This window comes from Sphaeramia orbicularis, chromosome 12 (genome assembly GCF_902148855.1).
Source record: "Sphaeramia orbicularis chromosome 12, fSphaOr1.1, whole genome shotgun sequence".
NCBI lineage: Eukaryota > Metazoa > Chordata > Actinopteri > Kurtiformes > Apogonidae > Sphaeramia > Sphaeramia orbicularis.
The window spans coordinates 66770576-66788686 of record NC_043968.1 but is presented as its reverse complement, the minus strand read 5'-3'; the positions used below and the strand labels follow the sequence as shown (position 1 = coordinate 66788686).

The 18111-nt window shown below is 40.6% G+C and overlaps 1 protein-coding gene across 1 annotated transcript in view; it reads right to left on the bottom strand.

Annotated features, from left to right (window-relative positions):
* The window catches only part of ddx54 (DEAD (Asp-Glu-Ala-Asp) box polypeptide 54), a 104805-nt gene extending 88548 nt beyond the window's left edge, over positions 1–16257 (bottom strand). Inside the window, exon 1 of the mRNA XM_030149865.1 lies at positions 15985–16257. Within this exon, the coding sequence (XP_030005725.1) occupies positions 15985–16104 (120 nt within the window). The 5' untranslated portion in view covers positions 16105–16257. The remainder of the gene's footprint in view (positions 1–15984) is intronic.
* Positions 16258–18111: the final 1854 nt, after the last annotated feature.

The following is an 18111-nucleotide window of genomic DNA, read 5'->3' as shown; positions in this document are numbered from 1 at the left end:
AAGCACTTATAATTGATTTATAGATTTGATTAGCATTGGTTTATCTGTTTAAGTTGATCGATTTGTTATACTGTCCTACTTTTCTAAGTATCGATCTTTGATTCAGTCAATTCTAGTAATCGCATTTTATAATCAATTTATAGATCGTTGCCACTTTAGGCACTTTTGAATCTTCGGTTATTGATCTGTATTGATTTATGCAGATAGAATTCTTTAGTATTGATTATTGGTTGTTTGTGTATTCCCAATTTTAATATTTAGAATTTCTTACTCGTTTCTCTTTGATTTAGGTTAACCTTACTTACTGTTTGCGTTTGATTGACCGTTAAAATTCTCTAGTATAGATCAGTTTCATGATGACGTAGGACGTATGCGGCTCGCGCACCTTGGAGGCAGAAAGCACGCCCAGTTCGTAGCAAAGCACTGACTGCCAGTGTGAATAATGCCGTTGTCTTACTGTGCTGTGGGTTGTCAGAACAGAAAGAACACACAGAAGGATTTAAACTTCTACAGAATTCCTGCTGGCAAACATCCCTTCCAGAAAAATCGGCGAAAGTTATGGTTGCAGGCATTAAGACGGGAGAGCTGGTCTGAGGAGGAAATTCAGAATGCTGGTCTGTGCAGTGCACACTTCAGATCTGGTAAGTACTGGAGATCTACCATAAAGAGGTCACATTAACCGAAAATATTCCGCCATTGACAGATTTTTTTTTTAAATGACGGAAAATTCTGAAGGCCGTCCGTCATTTTGACAGATTAAAATACTGAGGGTAATTGTTGTTTAGCTAACTTTAGCCAAAATTAGACACTACTTTGCTAGCGCAAACTGTGAAGACAGCCGAGTCTCCTTAGTTCTTTTAAAGCCCAGTAAATGTGATGGCACTGATAAATACGGTGAAAAAAGAGGGACTGATGCGGTGAAGGATGATGGACAAGAAAGTTATACGCCAGTTCTGATGGCATTTTGTGTGCTATATGTACGCATTTTCTACCTTTCATGTGTTGTGGCATGTCAGTTTGTGCCCAGATCTCTGGTTCACAGAACCTGAACCCTAACCCTCAGTGCATGGGATTGACACTGCGTGAACAAACACAAGGAAAGCTTAGAATGTCTACAGATAACACACCAATTAAAAGTGGCGTATAGAATTATGCCAGTCGTGATATCACGTTGGTTTATCAGCCAGCAGCAACTACAGCTGCTGCATCATTGAGATGTTTTTGAACATTAAATACTACTAAATATGTCTCATTATCATTAAAAAATAAAAATTTGAAATGACGGATAATAATATGTTATGACAGAATTTTTACGATCCTCTCCATCAAAATGATGGACTATAAACATGTCTAGCGCAACCTCTGCTCCTCGCCAATCTGTGACAGTCTGCTTTTCTACTATGGGACAGCCTATCCCGATGAAAAAGAGAATGAAAGAAAAGACGGGATCGGCTTTTGGACAGAAACAGTTAATGGACAGTTTTAGAGCTAACATATTCGCTCATTCACGAGTTACGGGGGAGAGCCTGGAGGTGTATGTGAGCCGGCTGGTAGCTGGTACTGGTGTTGTTGCCTCCAAGGTGCACGCGCATCACTGTTGTTAGTAAACATTGAAACTCATCTATTTAGAAATAATTATTTACTGGGTGATTAAATCACTCAGATTTTATTGCCGTTTTGACTTCCTAAGCCTACGTGTGGTTTATGCTCATTTTATTCTCCTTGATTTTTAGTGTCAACTGGTCATTTGTATTCTGATCCATGTAATATTTGGAGGTATTTAATCTTTACCTTAATTTTGTTTGACTGCTCACTTCGATTCTATTGCTGTTTTTCTGTCGTTTTACAGCATTTTAGCCTCACTAGTGATTAGAAGACAAGCACTGATTTGCAGCTGAAGGTTGGCCATTTGCTATATAATTATTTTTTTATCAGATTTTATTGTTCCTTCCCAACCCCTTGAGACTTCCTGGTAGTTTTTTGTCTACCGTGCCAGTTATCTTGTTTTATCAGGTTTTATCACTGTTCATAGCCCTTAGGCCTACTCTTAGAATTCTTTTTCACCTTAGGTGTTGCTGAGTTTTAATTTTTTAGGCTTATTGATAATCCAAACCTTATTTAACCGTATCACAAATTTTAATTTTGAATTGAAGTCCCCAACTGTAGCTCATTAACATTTTTTGTCTTTTCATTTTCTGATCATTACCTCCGCCAAGGAGGTTATGTTTTTGCCAGGGTTTGTTTGTTTGTTTGTTTGTCTGTCCGTTAGTGTGCAACATAACTCAAAAAGTTATGGACAGATTTGGATGAAATTTTCAGGGTTTGTTGGAAATGGGATAAGGAAGAAATGATTAAATTTTGGTGATGATCGGGGGTGGGGGGGCCCTCGGGGGGGGGGGGGGGTCACTGATCAGCCTTGGTGGAGGTCTGCGCTCTCCGAGTGCTTCTAGTTTTTAGTTATTTTTTTCCTTTCCTTGTTCTTACTTTTAGGTCTCTTATTCTCTAAATCTGAATTATTTATTCACTTTGTTCAGTAATTTGGTAGTCGGCAATTATTGTACAAATTGGAATTAGCTATTTTTGATTATCCTGTTTTGAGCTCTTTTAGGATCACTGATAGGCTAATCTTAATTCTGAAATGGAGTCTCCAATTGCACTTCGTTTACATTTTTTATCCTTTTAATTTTTGGATCATTTTATCTTTATTTTAATTTTTTCCATTTCTTATTTTCACTTTTATGTCTCTTATTCTCTAAATCAGAATCATTTATCCACTATTATTCAGTAATTCAATAGAAATAACTATTGAAAAATTGGTATTGGCTGTTGCAAATATTCAATTTTTGTTTGTTTTTCCTCGGGTAATCTTGCCATCTCTGAAATCTACTACTAAGGGAGCTAATTAACTCAATTATACAACAAGCCCTCTACTACTGTGTACTCTACATTGGAAGCTGACACGAGTTGTGTCTTCATTGTGACTTCCCGGTTTCGATCATTACAGAACACTCTACCTGTCAACAAAATGGCCTCCTCCTTCCTCAAAATGGATGTTTTCATGAAAGAACTGGAGAACAGTATTTTCACAAGTGAACCCGATCCTAAAGCAGCGAAGAAACAAGTTCAGCTAATGAAAGACTTATTCAAGAAATATGCATAGAAGACGCTGGTTCACTCCGGTCCAGAAGCATCGCCCCCTACAGAACAACAATGGTACTCAATTAAGGAGTACCACCGAGGAAAGGTCCTGCGCTATCAGACTAACCCCACGTGGATGATTAAAGGTAGGGTCACCGATGTTCAGAAGCTACGATGAAGTGAAGAAATGAAATGGTTTGTTGAAAGACTACACAAGATGGCACGCTCTATCGTGACAACATATGAAAGCAAACACCTCGCCAGCATGCTGGCAGTAAAACCAAAAGAATATGAAACAACACGTCATGCCCCTCAACAGTGTCAAAAGGACGGCAAAGAAATCCGTCAAATGCCCTTCAGTCACTTTCGGTCAACGACACTCAGGCTGTCTACATTCTGGACACCAGTATAAAGCTAACACAGCAAAAGGAAACGACGAGTATGACACAGATGAGGATGAAGCTGACGAAGAAGAAGAGGATGACGAAGAAGACAAGACAAAGGTCAAAGTCATTGAATCAAAATCAAAAGTCCCTGAATCGAAAATCTCTCCCACCCATGCCTGACCTAAGCCTGTTCTATCCTCAATCTGACACAGAAGGACCCTACACAGAGGTAAACGAGATTAAAAAAGGGCAGCAAAGGATCACGCTGTATCTGCCCCATCAACTCCAATCCAACTTCAGCCACCTCCACTACACACAACAATGGATCCGTCAAGACCCTGTTCATCTACATCCCAAGAGCCAGTCCAACACGCCACCCTCAGTGGATCTCTGACAATGGTTCAGACAGGAATGGATACGACCCAGCAGCAGATAAAGAACCTGCAAGAACAAGTAGGGGCATTGACCAGTACAGTCTCCAGATGGTATAGTACAGTCTCCATGATGGACCAAACAGTACCACCACAAGCTGGCCAACTGCTCCCTTCATGTTCTACATCCATGGCTGCAACAGGACATGACGTCAGCCCAGAATCCCCTGACCCGGAGACTACGCAAAGGCCACGAAAGCTATTGGAAGTAAAGGAACAAGAAGTTATCAAGAAAATGCAGAAGAAAGAGGCAAAGAGGCAATCAAAAGACAATCAAAAGATTCCCACAACAAAAGATCTCCAAATACAAAGAGGAGTCGACTATATGAGTGCCACTGGCCTCAACCCCTTTTGGCCAAGAACAACAACATCAACACCCTGATCCGCAGCACCCCAATTCATAGCAGGAGAGTTTTCTGGTATGGTGGATGAGAAACAGATCGATAAGGCATTTATGAGTGGAGACTTGAACTCATTTCCTGTACCTGCACTACCCAATGAAGACAGTCCTACTGCTATGGAAGAAGCACCTGCTGTGAGGGCATACCCTCTCAGAATGACTGCGGATAATAAAACCGTCTACATGCCATTCGCCTTCAAAGACATCGAGGGCTTGATGCTGACATTGCCACAACTGACCCAAGGTGCGCCAGCATTCTTCAGAGCTCTGACCTCATTGACCACTCAAGATAAACTGTGTTGGGGAGATGTCGCTGCAGTGATCACAAGAGCAACAGATGAGGCCACAACAGACAAAGCCCGCACAGAAGTGCCTAGACGCATCGGCTTTCCAATTAAGACTACAACACCATTCGACACAATTAAGGCCCAGCTTTTATGTGTCATGAAAGAAATGTACCCACATGCATTCCTGAAGTTCTAATGGCTCTACAGATGAAAAACAGCAAAGACTATTTCTCCTACAAACAAAGAGCAAAAGCCCTGTTTCATGATACCACTGGAGAACCTGTACATCAAGGTACCGGTAGCACCATCCTCTTCTTCATCACTCTTGTAAAAGGCATGCCTAAGTCAGTCCAAACCCGCCTGGCCAACGTCGTGGGTTTGTGCTCGAAAACAGAAGAAGACTTTGATGCACATTGTCAGCACTATGCAGCCAAGTTCCGAGAAGAAAAAACAAAAAGAAAGTGACGACTTAAGTAAAATGCAAGAGGCTACACTAAAATTACAACTGAAGGAACTCAAGTAGTTCCACAGACTTTGAAACCGGCTCCTGTCGCTTGACTAGCGCGTGGTGCAATTCCGCATTTTGGTGTCCAGTTTCAAATCGGATCTAATAATGGTGGTCATTTCACAGCTAAAATGGTACAGGGTGTGTTAAAACCTCTTAACATTTCACAGAAGTTAGGCAGTATTTACCATGCAGTTAGCCAAGGTGTTGTAGAACGAATGAATGCAACTACGAAAAGAAAACTGGTTAAGGTTTGGCAAACTTCAAAACTTGATTGGGTCACAGCTTTTGTCCTTATGGACATCAGGAACAGTGTGAACTGCACCACTTGTTACTCTCTACACATGTTGCTAACGGGGAGACAAACGCACAAGAGTCCAAGGAGCCCAACGGATTGCACAGGCGTCGACTGATGAGTCCTGTCCACCGCCACCCGACCCAGAACCCCCAAGAGCAGCAGAATGGAAAACGGGGGAGTACTGTAATAGGCCACGAGCCAGGATGGTCCCTCGTACACCCCACACACACACACACACACACACAATCCTATGAATTTGGTATCATTGGATTCCTTGGGATGTCTTGATTACAAATATAACTGGTAACAGTTAAAAAACTGGGACTCACTGTGACATATCAACAGTTTTATTGACCTACCATATAACATACAAAATGGCTAAATGGAAAATCTGTAATTTTACCATTTGATACAAAAACTCATAAAATCCTCATTTTCTTTTTAGATAATTGAACATATAAAGCACCAAGTAAAAACTACTTGTATGTCATATCATTTACTTTTTAAATAATGCATCTATCGTTATTGTGTCTAGAGATATACTAGAGCAGGGGTCACCAACCCTGGTCCTAGAGAGCCACTATCCTGTTTATTTTAGATGTGTCCCTCTTCCAACGCACCTGATTCAAATGATAAGCCTATCATCAAGCTCAGCAGAAGCCTGATAATGACCATCAGGTGTGCTGGAAGAGGGAAACATCTAAAACATGCAGGATAGTGGCTCTCTAGGACCAGGGTTGCTGACCCCTGTACTAGAGTAAAGTATGCCATGGTATAAACAAACACCCATATCACAATACATGATCATGACCTCAATAAATGTTTGTTCTTCACAATTCTCCATACATTTGGTTAAAATATATATACAGCAAGAAAGCTCAGTGTCTTAGCTTCCATCTCCTGCAAAAAGTAATCCAGTTGGACAGATATTGGCAAAGATAGCATATGTTTCAATGAGTTATGGATAAAATGGAGAAATGAATACTGAAGGTTGCATAATTATTTGTTATATAACTTGACATGAAACTAAAATGTCACATGCTTTGGGTGTTAACAGGCCAGAACTTTTGATATGAACATATCTTCTGCCAGAATTTTCACCCATATGAAATGTTTAATATGTCTCAATACGTCCAATTAGTAAACCTAAAACAGTTTAGGGTTGCTCTTCATCTATGTTATCCATTGATATCTTTTATTTGCAGTGATATTTTGAGTCTGACCAAGACAAGAAATGTTTGTGTCTAAGGACTGAATATTTGTTTCTCAAAAATATTTCAGTACTTGATGCTCAAAGTCAGATGTTATCACCCTGACACTGATTTTCATTTTTAGCAGAGGGATAGTGTCACATTTTACTTAAAGGTGGGGTCTGAGATGTTTTTCTGGAGAATTTTTTATTATATTCCTTAAAATCCCCTTCCCACCCCGATTACAACTAATTAATTAAAAGCTCTAACGAAAAAATTTTTTAAAAATCAGTCACCTGTGGAACGGGCAGGACTGAAAAAACACCATCCAATCATTTTGAGCGCCCACTCAAAATGACTGAACGGTGATATGTCTATCAAACTCTGGAGCCTTGTACAGGAAGCGTAGCCAGAGCTTGGCTATATTAGTTATATTAGGATGGAAAGTTCACCTGCAAACTGTTTTGTCACTAACATAAACCACTAGGAAATGTAACATTAGTCACATAGGTCTGAACTGGGGCTGTTCTGTAAGAGCGTGGAGGTGTTAGAGGAAACTGAATGAGGTATGCATGGATACGTGAGCTGGAGGCTCAGTCGGGGCCGTAGTCGGGGTAGAAGCCCGAGGCATACAGGACCGGAGCAGGGGACTGGAGCAGGTGACGGAGCTTCAGCCGGTGTCGGAGACGGCTCGGCCGGACCGAACTGGACCATAGACGGCATTGGAGCCCAACCCGGGTACGGAGCAGAGCAGAGCCTCACGGCTAATTGATGCCGTGCAGCGCTCGTGAACCCTCGGAAACAAGCATTGCGCGTGCCACCACTCTGGAGGTGTGGCTTAGGAGGGTCGTCTGAAGAAAGGGGTTTGGACTTTTGAACTGAGTATTTTCAAAATGTAGCTAGCTCGAGCCATTTTTCCAAGATCTCAGACCCCACCTTTAAGGTATTTAAATAAATTTTAACATTTTAACACCTCTTTCCGCAGCATCGTTAACGACAAGTAGCTCCGAGACATTCATTCATTATCTGAACCCGCTTTATCCTCACTAGGGTCACAGGGGTTGCTTGGAGCCTATCCCAGCTACATAAGGGCGAAGGCGGGGTACACCCTAGACAAGTCGCCAGTTCATCACAGGGCTGACATATAGAGACAAACAATCACTCTCACATTCACACCTATGGGCAATTTAGATTAACCAATTAATTTATCAGTGCATGTCTTTGGATGGTGGGAGGAAGCCGGAGTACCCGGCGAGAACTAGAGCCCGACCGATATGGGATTTTTGGGGCCGATGCCAATACCGATATTGGGGGCTAAAAAAAGCCGATATCCGATATATCGGCCGATATCCGATATATCGGCCGATAACCGATATATTGGCCGATATATGAAATAAGAACACTTGATCTACACAGGATATAATTATCTATATTAGATAATTGTGGACAGGTAGATAAACAGTTGCATAAATCTTTGTTTATCTCACAAATATAATTTACACAACTTTCAAATGCAAACTATGCTATCACAAAAATAATTAGAGCAAAAAATATTACTTACCACACAATTATATTTTCCCTCGCAAATTTTGATGTGTCTGCCTCACAGCACTACAACTTCTTATGTGGACTAAGGACTAAACTGAGCATGTGCAGAGTGAATTAGGTGAGTCCTAAGTTGTTCCTGATTGGAGCAATTGCAAGAGTTACAACTGACCCGTGTTACAACTGTCCCCTGTCTCCCCTACACTATTAACACCCAGGCCTGCTGGCAGAATTAAACTGTGAGGTAGAAAGGAAGTGCACGGACATGGGTGGTGTCGGGGAGTGAATACTTCATAAGACGGGGGGGGGGGATTAGCGGTCCATCCTTGTCAGAGCGTGCGGTAGCGGTCAGGAGGGTTATTATGTGATTGTGTGTGGGGGGGTGATAGCGTCATTGTCCGAGCAGGAGTGAAAGTGAAATCAACTTGCTTTAAAGTTCCTCTTATTCTCCAGGCAACACATACACACACACACACACACAGGAGCAGCGAGTGACAGAATCTCCGTGCAGCAAAAAAAAAAGTTAATATATCGGCTACATATTGGCTGATGTTGATTAATTGGTGATACGCTATAATCGGCCCGATTAAAGCTATACCGTATGATGTGGCATTTTTACACTCTTCTTTTGTCATCTTAAAATGCTCCTAATAAGTATGTGTCAAACTAACATGTAAAAGAAATCCACCAGGTATTGAAACTCAAAAATTTTTAATTCTCATATATTTCTAATAAAAGTCTGACCAATCGTTTTAGTCGGTCCGAATGAAATAATTGGCCGAACCTGACTGAGCCTCCTGTCAATCATCCATTACGGCAGTCCAGCATCCGATCCATTATCACCGTCTCACATCCGATATGTGTCCCTCTGAATCTGACGCTTCACTCGTGCTGCTTCTCCTGTCACTGACCACAGTCTAGGATGTGTTTGGATAGAACTCAAATGCACATGTGGAAGGGAAAAAATTTAAAAAATTTATTAACAGAAACGACAACTGAGGGGCACAAACGGGAGTCTGATGAATGAAAGATGGAGATAAAAGTCTGGAAGTCAGCTGTGCTGGACTGAACAGGTCTGCATAAAGGTCAGCTTTTATGATGGTGGGACTCATACAGGTACATGTACATGGTGTCACACAACGTAAGATGATGTAGGATGATAATTGTATGGACTATGAAACCTCAAATGTCCACGGAAAATTTGCGGAGGCCGCGCGTTCACAGTGCACGCGCCCATCCCCTGGGCACTGCAGTGAAGACACTGACCCAGCACTGCACAGACCAGGTCTACTGATGGAACAGGAGCCGCGGGTCCACGGCAGGTGGATGATGCATCTGATTACTGAGGGAGGGGTCCGCGGACACGCCAAAACGGACCGGACCTCCGCCTCTGCTTCCTCCTCCGTTTCCATCGCGCATCAGATGAGATGAGGAGAGAGGAGGAGGAGCCTCAGTGCTCAGGCAGAGGGAAGGGGGCGGGGCTTTGGAGGGAGGCGGGTTGTTCATGTTCAAACTTTTACTAAGTGCTGTGAGAAATGCCACATCGGTAGGTATAGCTTTAATCGGCCAGCCGATTAATCGGTCGGGCTCTAGCGAGAACCCACACAGATACGGGGAAAACATGCAAACTCCACACAGAAAGGTCCCACCATGGACTGCTGTTGGAATCGAACCCAAGATCTTCAGTCTGTGAGGCACCAGTGCTAACCACTGCACCATCATGTCCGAGACAGTAGCCCTCATTTGTCTGTACTGTGGCTCTTCCTCCCACTGCTCTGTGGGTGCTTCCAGCCATGCCCCATCCATGCCTACAAGGTCAAATATCAGCCAGGACTGGGGTCCCACAAGGTCATCCAGGTCAGGCTGCTGTCCATGCCATGTGAATACTGCAGCTTTGGGGTTGGCCTGCAGTTGTCTTGCCATGGCTGCTTTGGTTTCTATTGGTACTTAGTTATCAAAGAGACTTAGTACCACAAGAGACTCAGTCAGGTACCACACATGACGCAGTATGGATGTCTTTACTTTAGGCACTTTAGTATCCATTTAGTATCCATTAAGCTTGGTAATGCATTTAAAAACAGCATTTTTTGGTGTTTTTTGATGGGCCCTTCATACTTTGCGGTGTGGGGGGGTCAAACATTGACGGATTTTGCTGAAATTTTTTTGGGGGGGCCATTATCATGTTGGAGATTAACTGGTTCAAATAACACTGTGATCTGAAGAGAAAAGTGATTTTTGAGATGCCCTATTTTGTATTTTTATGGTAGGTCAATAAAACTGTTAATATGTCACATTGAGTCCCAGTTTTTTTATTGTTACTGATTATATTTGTAATCTAGACATCCCAAGGAATCCAATGATACCAAATTTATAGGACTGTGGGGGGGGTGCACGAGGGACCATCCTGGCCCATGGCCTATTATGATGGTTTTGAATATCTTAGATTTACATGATGAGAAATTACATGTATGCTGATCTGTTTGTCTGTAGACCTCTGGTGTCTCTCTGGATCGCCACGTGGACATAAAGAGATGCCAAATTCTACCTGTCACCAAGAAAGTCGTGATAACATGACTGCGGAGAATCGGCCCCAAGATTTCAATTCACTCCTTTATGTTCTTTATGTCCATTTGGAATCTGTTTATGAGAGACTAGAAATTTTTTAAATATATTTGAGGTTTTGAAAATTAATCCATTTACATATGTTTGTAATCACACATAATCTGGTCTGATCTCAAGGGTGCCCGTTAAGGGATTCCTTAATGGGACGTGGCTGATGGTTGGGTGCAGCAGTGTGATGAGGTCGTCTTTCCCACATTAATAACTTTCCAACTATTACATATAGTTGTGACATGGCACTAAGAACTGCATGTGGGCTTTCGGGCTTCATACTTTTGAGATCAGAAGATATGCTAAGTTTTGATTTATTATGTGATTTGGGCAAAAGAGACTAATCAAGGGTTTGGATAATCAGTTAACAATGGAAGTTACTCATGTCAAGTGACATTACTATGATTTATGTTTTATGTAAGATTATTTTGTTCTAAATGAATCCTATATGTACATGTTTGCAGACTGCTGAAATGGGTAGCGTCCTGCGCCTTTTGAGGAAGTTAATGCTTTGTGACTTACTGATAGTGATCACATGTAGATGGGATCAAAGGGGGGAGTTGTGGATCTATACTAGTAATTTCTAACCATATACTTATTACTGCCTGGAGATGAAACGTAGATTAGTAGAGTTTCACAAAATGGACAAAGACTAATAAAGGACAAGGGGTTTAAATACAGTCATCCTCAAAATTATTCATACCCCTGCCATTTTTTGTGATCTTTTTGTTTTTGTGATAAAATGAATGAGTTTCGTCAAGTTTGTTTGTGACTTATATGTGATACACAAGTGAAGAAATAACAGCAAATGATACTTGAAGAAATACTTCATTTCAGGAGTATTTTGTTAATTGATTTCCAAAAAACGCCATGTTCAAAATTATTCATACCCTAGGTTTACTTGGTAGTAGAGTAGCCTTTGTTCTTGATGATGGTTCCTGTTAGTGTCCACAAGCACTCTTATGTCTCCTGTGGGATGTTGGTCCACCCTTCCTAGGCCAAAGCTTCCAACTGGGTCAGGTTGGATGGTCTCCTACCCATCTAGGGCTACAGCTATTGATTCTTTAAGTTGAGTATTCTACCGAAAATTTCAGCGATTATTCGAGTAATTGGATTTTTTAATTTTTTTTTTTTTTTGCATTTGTTAACAATACTATTGCATGCACACCTACGTGGTGTGTACATTAAATGACTTTGTGCCCCATGCGTAAAAAACGCACATGAGGCCTTCAGAGTGTGCTGTTGTTCAGTCACTCCATTTCATGTGTAGATTATCATCTTTCTTTTTTTTTATTAAACAAAAGATCAAAATCCCTCTGCTATTTTGTTATTGTGAAACACACATTGCACAAACCTCCAGAGGGCCCCATACACACAAGTATTACATAGCACTGAGGTAGAAGAACAGGGGTCATGTACCAGCACCAGAAAGACACATGAACATAAGGAAAACCTCCATGTCTTTGCAAAGGTTGATCTGAAAAGGTGCAGTTTAGAAGAAATGGGCATTTCTTACTTTGTATCACTACCTGACACGATGGAGCGAGATTTCAGCACTGAGGAGGTTCACGCAGGTGATGGATCTCTAGGAGCGGGGAGATGCCGTGCGCTCCCTCCGCTATGGTGATTGCAGGACCCACCTTATAGACTTGTGGCCCAGATCAGGAGCCTGGAGGATTTTTTTCAACTTTTATCTCACTAATGAGATAGTCCAGATGACCGTGGACTATACCAACCTCCAGGGAAAATGCTCCGTCCAGGACCGGACCAATACCGACCCCACATTTGAGCACATATTTGGTAGGCCTGTAACAGTACACGTACCGAACCAAACCGTTTCGGTACGCACCTGTTTGGTTCGGTACACAACTGTACCGAAACGGCACAGTATGATGAGAAAAAGAAAAAGGAATGAAAGACGTCGTTCGATCCGGAACCTTAAATCCCTGCAAGTTTCACATGGACATATTGAAGGACGCACACATCGACCCAAAATATGAAATAGTAGCTGATATAAGGTTGAAAAAAAAAAAAAACAGCAAATATGATGTGAACCTGGAAAGAAGAGACTGAAGACCCTCCACCATCATTACAGTCCAGTCTGGATCAGTTCGGGTTCAGGTGAAAGACAACGAGGAAAGAGACGTTAATAAGACGGACGTTGTTTGGCCCCTGTGAACTACGGTAGTTCTAAAACACCTAGACTAGCTCTGTCTGTCTGTCTGTCTGTCTGTCTATCACACATGCTGTATAATAGAGGAATAAATAGAAGGTTGAAAGTATGTCAACATTTCACTTTCGTTTCGCGACAGCGTTCGTAATGTTAGTTATGGACCGCACTCCCAGGTATATAACTGCGCACCCCCCCATCCCCAGGCTCCGACAAAAAAAAAAATAAATCCCCCCTGCACACAGGCACACACAAATACACACAGTGTCCTAAACAGTTTGTTCTCTGTCCTAAAATAAATAATTTGGGATAATTTGGGACATCAAAGTTTCTCTTCAGTTTGTTTAAACAGAATACCAGTTTACCCTCTTGTTAATGTTGCACTTCATGTGGAATTTTTTTGTTATTTCTATGCAGAATGTGAACTGACAGAACTGGGATTACATTTTTCTTATTTGTTCGAAACTACCTTTCAGGGAAAAATGCAATACTAATATTTAAAATAAATTATTAACATTACTAAATTTATTTTACTTTCTATTTGATTTGTAGCAGCAGAATTAAATTATTCATGTTTTTCTATATTCTGTTGTTTCCAAAAATTGGGGTAAAAATGTCAAAAAATTCATAAATGCATTAATAGACATTTTGAGGGGTTTTCTTTCTTCCCGTACCGAACCGAAAAAAAAAAAAAAAAAAATGAACCGTGGCTTTGAAAACCAAAAACGTACCGAACCGAAAATTTTGTGTACCGTTACAGGCCTAGTATTTGGTCCTCCTCCTGCCACAGGAGTGTACCACTCCCACAACCAGGCAACCCGCACCATGTGGACAAACAGACGAACTGGTCTGCGTTTTGCTCCACCATGCCCCTAAAGCCACACTAACCTATCCATGCCACGATCTGGTTTGATGACCAGCTATCCCAGTGGCAGCGGTGCCGCACGGACAAGCCAGCAGCCTTCAGACAGGTGTGGACTGGTGGACACTGTGACTCCACTGATATTCAAACTCACCCATGACACTCGCATGGATGAACAGCTGGTTCCTCACCAGGTCCACTGCTCATTCCTCTGACTCACACGGAGGGTGTGTGTCCGGGTGTGCAGCTTCGGTGTGTGCTGTGGCTGGGGAAGAACGTGTCCGTTCGGGGCACCAAGCACCAGGACCCAGCAGAGAACAGCGGTCCAAGCTGGAGCTGCTTAACGAAATTAATAACTAAACAAATACTTGAGGCAAAAAAAAAAAAAAAAAAAAGATTCAAGGATTTTTTCTACTCGAATTACTCGAGTACTTGTTGCAGCTCTATATCCATCACTCTGGTCTTCAGCTACCTCCACAGATTCTCTATATGAGTCAAAACACGGTATTCGAAATCTCTATGACAGGACATTTTAGAGACAATTCGACAGATTGCTAAATGACCCACATTTTTACTTTTAAATTCATTTTTGCTTTAGCTGGACCATAAGGGATTATCCAAAACGAGGAGCTACTTTATACTGAAATAAATGTTGGAATGGCAATCAGTTACAGTTCACTCTCTGACAGGACATTTTTGGCCTCTGGTATTTTAGGCTAAAACTCAAACTAAAATTTCCCTTTGGAATTTCATTAATCTATACCTGTGCAATTCATATTGTAAGGTCTAAGTCAGGGTCTGCAACCTTTATTATCAAAAGAGCCATTTTGCCCCTTTTCCACCAAAAAAAATCATCTGAAGCCCCCAAAAAATAACAGAACTTATAAACTTTTGAAAGTTTTAATCTTTTTTTTACATTTTATCTGTTACAACCACTGAATACAACAAACAGAAGTGCGGTGTTGAATGGATTCTGGAGTATGATTACTCCAAAAGTACACAGTAGAAGTATTTCGTAGTATTTGTGCTAATAGTATATGAAGTACTAATACCAAAAATACCAAATTCATGAGGTACTTATTGGAAAAAATTATTTTATTCATCATTGAATTTAGTCTTAAAACCTATTTCAGACCAAAAAACAAACACTTTTGGAGCTTGGAAGGGATTTTTGAGTATGATTACTCCAAAAGTACAAAGTAAAAGTAGTTCATAGTATTTGTGCTAATAGTATATGAAGTACTAATACCAAAAATACCAAATTCACAAGGTACTTATTGGAAAAAATAATTTTATTCATCATTGAATTTAGTCTTAAAGCCTATTTCAGATGAAAAAATACACTTTTGTAGCTTGAAAGGGAATCGGTTGTAGGATTACCCCAAAAGTACTCATACTCATGCAGTCGCTCTATGAAAAGTATTGCTATTTATGGAAATGAATCTCTTCAAAACTCAACATTGCCTCCACAGTTCCCAGTTGTATTATATTATATTATATTCTCCGTCTGGTTCACATCCGCAAGCTCCCAGAAAAACAGACAGAACTACGTGAGTAATATACAAAGAACGGACAGAACCCTCCGTCCATATCCATCTGCGTCTTTAACGTAGAGCATAAATGAGCCCTTACCATTGTTGTCCAGAAGGCACATTCGCTCCATGCAGCTCATCTACCATAACTGTTGAATGAGTAGCACACAAGAAAAATGCTAGCAGCTGGCTTGACCATGCAGAGAAGAATCGCAGTTGGCTTGACCGCAGTAAAGGGAGCCACGACAAGGAGGCTGAAGAGCCACAGGTTGCCGACCCCTGGTCTAAGTCTTAAGAAGTAATTAAAGCATAAATACACCAGGTTTTTGTACTTTCTCTGGCAGTATGGGCTGTTGAGAGTGAAAAGTCATTATCTCTGATAGGACATCTCTGACGTGACACTTTTGACCACTATTTAAAAATCTGACAACAGAGGTACAAAAGACACACTGTTGTATCTCAAGGGTTTTTCTTAACAAAGCTATACTTAAATTACACAATTTAAGTATAGCTTTGTTTAATAGCTGTGTTTCCACATATATGACATTATTAACTGACATTTCTAAAAACTGTGAATTTATCAGAATTCATAGTATCGCGAATATGAGCGCTACTATTTTCATGTCTCACCACGTCATCGTCCTTTATTTCGGCTGCCATCTCAAAGTCTCCAACACCAGAGTCCGCCTCCGGCTCCCTGTTAGCGGCGTGTCTCTTCTTCTTCGTAAGTTTTTTCTTTCTTTGGGCCATCCCGACCCTTCAGCTGCTCCTTACTACTGCGACCAACACCTTTAGTTAACAAACCGATAAATACAACGGCAGAAAAAAAACTAGCTGGAGTAAGTTGACCGCACAACAACACAGTAGGAAGACATGTTGGATGCACGTGTGAGCTTCTGTTAGAGTTTCTTCTTCTCGTCTGGTGCTGTAGGTATGTAACTGATTACTGATTGCTCATTACTGCCACCTACCGCTTCTGTTTGGTTTAATGAACTCCACTGTGTTAAAGACCACAGAATGTGCCATTCCTCTTATCTTCAGCTCCACTGCACTGCCTTGTGGAAACATGCTGTCAGGGTACGCCAAGGAGAACATTCTAGTTTTTATTCACGCAAGTTTTAGAGCGCATATTACAGCGTTTTAACGTCATGTAAGTTGCATCTCTGTGAAATAAACAAGACATATACAACTGTTAATCAACATGTCACTATTATCTAATATCAGACAATTACACAGCATTTTTAAAGTGTGTAAATTATCTTTGTGAGATAAACACAGATGCAACTGTTAATCAACATGTCCACCATTATCTAATATCAGACTAGGGCTGTGCAATTAATCGAAATTCAATTACGATTTTGATTATTACACGCAACGATTACAAAAACTATGTAATCGAGAAAAAACAATTATTAATTTTGAGTTGTTTTAATTCACGCGCACGCAAGCTACCATGAGCTGCTCTGCCCCACCCCCCTCTAAGCTACTGCTGCCAGCTAGCCGGCAGGTCCACCCCAAGAGGAAAGTTGTACCTAGAGGTCTGGACAAATGGCAGGAGAATCACAGCAGAAGTGCTTGGTAAACAAAAAAGGCAAGTCCAATTCAATTGTATGGAATCACTTTGGGTTTGATGAAGAAGACGAAGAGCAAAAACACATCACGTGCAAAAAGTGTTTCGTAGTTGTGTCCGCACCGACCGCTAACACAACAAACCTTTTTAACCATCTAAAGTTTAACCACCGCCACCTTTATCATAATCTTATGAAAAACTAAAACACATAAAAACAACTTCGTCCGCAATGCAGTCTTCAGTCTCCGAATCTCTTCATGCTGTAACTCCCGTATTAACCTAACCCTAACCCGTATAACCTTAACGTACGTATTCTTGATGGCTGATGTAAACAGAAGGCCTGAACTGAAACCTCACGGCACGCCACTGAATTTATTATGTTTCATACTACATTGAACATACTTGAATTTATAATTTGCACTTTACGTGAGTTTTTTTTTTTTTTTATTGCTACAGTTCTATGGCAAGTCTATAGCAGTTTAATTACAGTGCACTATTTATTTACAAAAGGAAACATACTTGAATTTACAGTATACTTATTTGCATTCAAAGATTTTTTTGTTTCATACAAAAGTGAACATACTTGTTTTAGTGGTTAAAAGCTTCATTTATGTTTAAAGAGTATATTTTACATTGCTTTGCAAGAAAAAAATAAACAACTTTAAAGTTAAAAAATAATCGTTTTTAATAATCGTGATTTCAATTATTGCTAAAATAATCGTGATTATTTTTTTTTCCTATAATCGAGCAGCCCTATATCAGACTATTACACAGTGTTTTAAAGTTATGTAAGTTGCATCTTTGTGAAATACAGATATATGCAACTGTTCACTCCCATGTCCATCATTAATATCAGACTACTATACAACATCCCACTTCACTTCATACTGTCAGGCAGGTTTTTCCAGGGCTCATAAATTCACAAGTTAACGTCTTCATTAAAATAATTTTGAAAAGGTTCCAAGTAATGTATTTAGTTGTAATTTTATGTATTGCATGTTTTGAAAGCAGCGACATTGTTACATAAAATGTAGTTTAGTCCCTTGTATTAAGTTTAATAATGTGATGCATGTTTTGATTATTTCTTATTTTGTTTGTAGACAACTTTTTTTCTCTTTGTAATGTTTGCTTCAGCATTTATTTTTGAGCGGTTTGCAAATACCCAGTGGCTGCAGATGAAACTTTTC